The sequence below is a fragment of the Castanea sativa genome, chromosome 1, assembly GCF_040712315.1.
Source record: "Castanea sativa cultivar Marrone di Chiusa Pesio chromosome 1, ASM4071231v1".
NCBI classification, from domain to species: Eukaryota; Viridiplantae; Streptophyta; class Magnoliopsida; order Fagales; family Fagaceae; genus Castanea; species Castanea sativa.
The window spans coordinates 26,495,081-26,500,721 of NC_134013.1; the positions used below are offsets into that span (position 1 = coordinate 26,495,081).

Sequence of the window (5,641 nt, forward strand, 5' to 3'; positions counted from 1 at the left end):
ATATATATATATATATTCAATGGATGACATCCAGTAGTATATACATGAACAATCAAGATAAACGACACGTCTGTGGTTAAGACAATGAACGATAAACGTTTGGCATTATATAGCCGTGTCAATGGAGATTGGAAAGGGTTTTATGTTTACTAATTGGAATGCGTGCTCCAATCTATGTACGTACTATAGTTTAAAATTTTAGGAAAACACCTACAAGCAGAGAATGGATGCTTATACTTCTACAAAATGAAATCCTTCAAGGAAAGGATAACAGATAACAAATATCCTTGGAAAACACTTTTCAGCTAGGAATAACACAGCTTCTCTCTCTGCCTTTATAAGCAGAAAAAAATCCAATCTTATTGTTGTGAACGGCATCTACACAGCTCTCTGGTCAATTTCTTTATCATGGCCAATCTTATCTTCGAAAACCCAGATGGTATACTACATATATCTTTATGTTCTTAGTCTGTATGTGTCTTTTTAGTTTTTACATATGGAAGCATTATTTGCATGAATGAAATCCCTTGACTAGTTATATCAATCCTTTATGCTACTTAGCCCCTTTATACAATTGCCACCTTATCAATTTAGAACTCAAATCCAAAGGTATTTATTTTGCTAAATATTTGGTTTTTGTAAATTATTTTGTTAAAAAATCTCTATCTCTACTTATTCAGTTATGTACTCTTTGACTTTCTCAAAATCAAGTTTAAAGTAGATCGACCTCGATATTTCCAAAATCGAGTTCTATGCAATTTAGTGATATATGGCAAACTTGAAACTCAATTTTCTCGAACTTTAGTTCTACGTTTTACTAAATTGCATAGAATTTGAATTTAGCAAAATTGAGTTTCACGCTAAAACTCAACTTTTAAAAATTTGAGTTAAAAAAAGAGGCTACATAACTAAATAAGTTGCAAAAGAGGTTTTGTAACAAAATAATTTTCAAAAGCCGAATATATATTTAGCAAAAAAGGACCAAAAGAAAATAATGCAAAAGAGTTAAAATGATTGGCTTTTTTATGAGATTGCATATAAAATATATGTTTCTTATTTTTTTGTAGTTCATTTCTGAGACATTTTGATTTCCTTGGATTGAATCGGAGTACTGTGATTTTCATTGGATTTGAAAAGAGATTTGAGGAGTTCAATTTTTTTTATACTCATCTTAAAGAAACATTTATGAGGATTTTTTATAACCTGATGTACTGCACAAACATGGTGATAATGGGGAGATGTCTTCTTATTTCACAACAGATTTTGAATGTTGCAATGCACATGCACAAACACGAGAGGCTTTTTCATATTCCTTAAGATGTCCAAACAACCCTATCATATGATCATCTCATTTTACATGATTGGCAATATATATATATATATATATTAGCTCTTACCTCCTATGTTTGTGAACACAATTTGCAGACATTTCAAGATCTACTTCAGATTCACCAACAATGCACTTCACAGTCAAAATAAAATCATTTTCATTGCTTGCAAAGTATTCAATGGAAAGATATGAAACGGGGGAATTTGAATCTGGAGGTTACAAGTGGTACATATTCTTTTTCTCTGTTAATTTTATCTCTGTAGCAAGCCGTAGCTGCCTTTTGACAGGGGTACGGCCTTTCATTATCACTATTTTCATGTAATCGTTAAAATGCATCAACCAATTAGGGATTTTCTTACAGGAAATTGGTTATCTACCCAAATGGAAACAAGGACAAGAATGTAACCGAGCACATCTCTCTCTACTTGGCAATTGAAGCAGCAGATTTACGTCCGCCTGGTTGGGAAGTGCATGCAATTTTCCGGTTTTTTTTGTATGATCAGATCAGGGATAACTACCTGACTATTGAAGGTATTCCACTCTTCGCATACTCAAAAAGTCTGAGGAGGTAACCATTTTTTTTTTTATAACTTTTTTCATAATTATTGACATGACTTTATAACAACAACAACAATAAAGGCTTGGTTCAAAATATTTTGGGATCGGCTATAAATTCTCAACAAATCACTTTTATTTGTTTTATTTTATTTTATTATATTCGAAGTTATATTATTTGTCTCTTTTAATTGATATGTCATTTTTGACTAGTACTTTTTTTTAAGAGATTGAATTCTATAAGGAGGATTTACACCATCCAATAAAGATATAACACATACATCATTATATTACAAAAATATAAATACATTTGATCACACATTATAACCATTTGGTACTACTTCCATTAATGTTATTTTTGGTATTTTTTTACTACTTTTTGTTCTGTCAGCTTGAATCAACTTTTACTCTTAGCTCATACAACTTCTTCTTTTTTTTTCATGGTTTTACGCGGTTAACTCTCTTCAAACCTCAACTTTAACTGTTTTCCTGGGAACTATTTTTTTTTGGTCCAAGTATTCTTATTTAGTTAACACATCTTCCATGTCTCAGTTTAATGATATTATCGAAGTGCATCAATTTCTCAGTTTTTTCGTCCACATTAAATGACAAAATATTTATTCTGTTTGCAAATTTTTTTTTTCCTTGATCGCAATAAAATCTCAACGTCTATCTCATGCAAATACAAAGCATTTGCTCTTTGCTAATTATTTTTGTCACATTGTATTGCCTAGTAGATACCAAAAAAAGGGAAAGGTGCTTTCGTGGAAAAAAGCTTGAGTGGGGCTATGATAAAGTCATTCCTCTCAAAACTTTTAAAGATGCCAGCGATGGATATCTTGTTGATGACACGTGTGTGTTTGGTGCGGAGGTCTTTGTTAGTAAGCAAAGAAGCATGGACAAAGGAGAGTGTCTAGAACTAATAAAGGAGTCCATTACAAACAAGTTTGTCTTTAGAATCGAGAACTACTCTAAGTTGACCGCAGATGATTATGACTCAAATTCATTCAATGTTGGAAATTATAAATGGTACTCATTTATGAATTATGATCAGCTTTCTTGGCTTTTCGCTACCCCTTAAGTGTTTGTCTGTGTGTGAGAGAGATATATATGCTGATTGTCAAATATATATGTTGATAATACACCTTTCATGCTGATTGTTGCAGGAAGATATGGCTCAGTCCCAATGGAAAAGGCATTGGAATGGGCAGCTATAATTCTCTGAATTTGGCTCTGGCTAATAAATCAAACCTGTCTGCTGGTATGAAAATTTTTGCGGAATTCACGATGCGCATCCTGGACCAAATAAATGGCAGGCATCCTTCCGCTAAACGTAATTGTTAGCCTCAGCTGCTTTGTTTGTTTGTTTGTTTGTATGTGTTTTTTCTTTGAGGATGTGATGCCATAAAATCAAGCTTTGATAAGACATCAGAGGTTATTAATTGTCAAGTTTTGAAGCAAGATATATAGGTGTTAACTTAAGATGTGGTATAGAACCACACGCACAACCATAAATGGGAATGGAATTCTGAAAATTAGCTAAGATCCTTCTTTTACTATTTGCAGTTAGCAGGTGGTTTAGTGCCTCAGACTATGTGCATGGTTGGGACCGATTCATCTCAATCGGTTCTTCCAATCTGACCAACATGGGTTTACTGGTGAAGGACACGTTCGTGGTGGAAGCAGAGGTCGCAATACTTGCAGTGGTTAAAACAACACCCTGAGTTTGTAGTGCAAAATTATAAGATGTAAATTTGAAATCATATGATTTATGAACGATAGGGTTGGAGGCATGCACCATGTGCATCAACCCAATTGTTGGTTGTTTTGTCAGTTCTTGGTGTGTACTATATATATATTTTCATCTTTTCTTTCCTAAATTTCCTTCACATACATTTTGTGTGGAAAATTACAATAAATTGTTTTTATACATTAATTTTGTGACGATATGACACGACAGAGTTGCCGATAAGCTCTGATTCAAATATCATCTCTTCTTGTAACTTATCAAAACTCAACAAGTAATAAAAAGAGAAAAAGACTTTGATACCAAATAATCCCCGTTATTAGTAACAAGTAAGAAGAAACATCATCATCATCATTAGTTCGATTTAAGTAATTTGGAATGATATTGCGATATGCAAACATGCATAAATAATCTCATTTCTTACTATTTAGAACTTTTCAATGTTTATAGAAAAATTATTCATAAAATAAGACAAAAATTCTTGAATGGTATAAGAAAATTGAGAGAATCAACAAACCCTAAGAGAGGGATCAAGATTTATTTTTTTATTTTTTTATTTTTATCTAGAATAAAAATGGGGCTTGCAATGCAACACGAGGACCTCTGAGGAGGTCACCCATCCTAATACTACTCCCAAACATATAGAAGGGCGATAATGTAAGATAAAATACATAAGCATAGTACTTTCTACCATGTGATACAACATATAAACAAACTAGCTATCCTTAAGTTTAAAACTTGCAAAGGCACGGACTAGCCACAACATGCTCCCAGGTATAGTACTGTTATATATAGATATCAATTTTCAAATTCAATGTATCAGATTATTATAAAGCAATATTTGTCTACACATATAAACTGGTTCAATAAGGAAGAGGAATTAAAATCTTATAAAAAGATAATGTTGTAAAGAATTTGATGGCTTTAGTTCAAGCCTTCTCCCCAATGGAGAGAGGAGAAAAATCGTAGAATTAAGTGTGAAACGAAGAGAGAGAGAAAAAAAGGATTTCACTTGGGAGGTAGTGCAAGTAGAGAGAAAATAAAGTTTGGGTTTTGTCGATAACATTTTTTTAAAGTGCACAAATCTTGGAGAATCTAGTGCATGAGAAGAAGAAAAGTTAGATAGAGATAGCAACCAACAGTGAGCTGCTAGAAAATAAAAGAAAAAGTTGTGTTCTTAGGGTTAAAATGTAAGTTTTCTAATTTATATCAGCTATAAATTTAGAGGCGGATAGATAAGTATAATTTTGGACCAAGAAAACATAAGATTCACTACAAAATACGAGGGCTATAGTTGCGCTTGCAAAAAGTTGCTTTAGATCCTGAAAACGCCGCTATAGGTCTAGTCAGGTCTATTGTAGCATTTTGGAAAGTGTTGCTATAGGTCCATAACCCATAATTTATTTTATTTTTTTATAGATTGGCTATAGCAGCATTTCAAAATGCCACTATAGGTTATAGCAGCATTTCTCGAGTCTCTTAACTTTTTTTTTTTTCCCACTGGATTTTAAGTTGATGCGGTGGTCCTAAATTTCTGTACATATTATTGTGAGTTATCTTCTTTTTTATTTAATTAGCATCTTGTATAAAAGTGCATTCTTTTCTTTCTTTCTCAATCGTGTATGTGATATATACATATATTGTGCTTCACTTTTTTCGGCTCTGGTTTCAAATTTTCAATGCATAAGAAAAGCATTTGTAGGGAGATATGATGAGTGATACAATTAGATAGAGAGATTGCCCATGTTAGAAGAAGGTTCTGGCTTTAACATTAAGACGGAAATTGTGTACCCCTTAAAATAGGATTGAATTGAATATGATTCCCAACATGAAATTCAATTTTTTTCCCCACTTCCAACGGTGGGTAATTGCTAAACCTCACAGAGAGATAATACTTTAGGGAAGAGAGAGAGAGAGAGAGAGAGAGGGAGAGAGACATAAAGGCAAAGGCTTATATAGATGTGATGTAAACTTTGAAAAGCTGGCAATGCCCTTAGAGAAGAGTGTAG

The 5,641-nt window shown here is 32.8% G+C and overlaps 1 protein-coding gene across 2 annotated transcripts; it reads left to right on the forward strand.

Moving 5' to 3' along the window:
* The first annotated feature begins 352 nt into the window (after positions 1–352).
* Positions 353–3,765, forward strand: LOC142621339 (MATH domain and coiled-coil domain-containing protein At3g58370-like). Of its 2 annotated transcripts, none has more exons than XM_075794660.1 (6): positions 353–439; positions 1,426–1,555; positions 1,692–1,861; positions 2,620–2,914; positions 3,052–3,218; positions 3,452–3,765. In XM_075794660.1, the coding sequence occupies exons 1-6, from the start codon at positions 409–411 to the stop codon at positions 3,607–3,609; spliced, it is 951 nt and encodes a 316-aa protein (XP_075650775.1). In that variant the 5' UTR covers positions 353–408; the 3' UTR covers positions 3,610–3,765. The 2 variants fall into 2 exon arrangements, with proteins under 2 accessions (XP_075650775.1, XP_075650782.1); XM_075794667.1 differs by having other exon boundaries at positions 2,623–2,914.
* The last annotated feature ends 1,876 nt before the right edge of the window (positions 3,766–5,641 follow it).

Excerpts from the sequence above, each read along its gene's own strand:
- LOC142621339 (XM_075794660.1), top strand. The coding sequence starts at position 409 with ATGGCCAATCTTATCTTCGAAAACCCAGATG. Across the intron at positions 1,556-1,691 it reads GAATCTGGAGGTTACAAGTG|GAAATTGGTTATCTACCCAA; the intron begins GTACATATTCTT and ends ATTTTCTTACAG. Across the intron at positions 1,862-2,619 it reads TAACTACCTGACTATTGAAG|TAGATACCAAAAAAAGGGAA; the intron begins GTATTCCACTCT and ends TGTATTGCCTAG.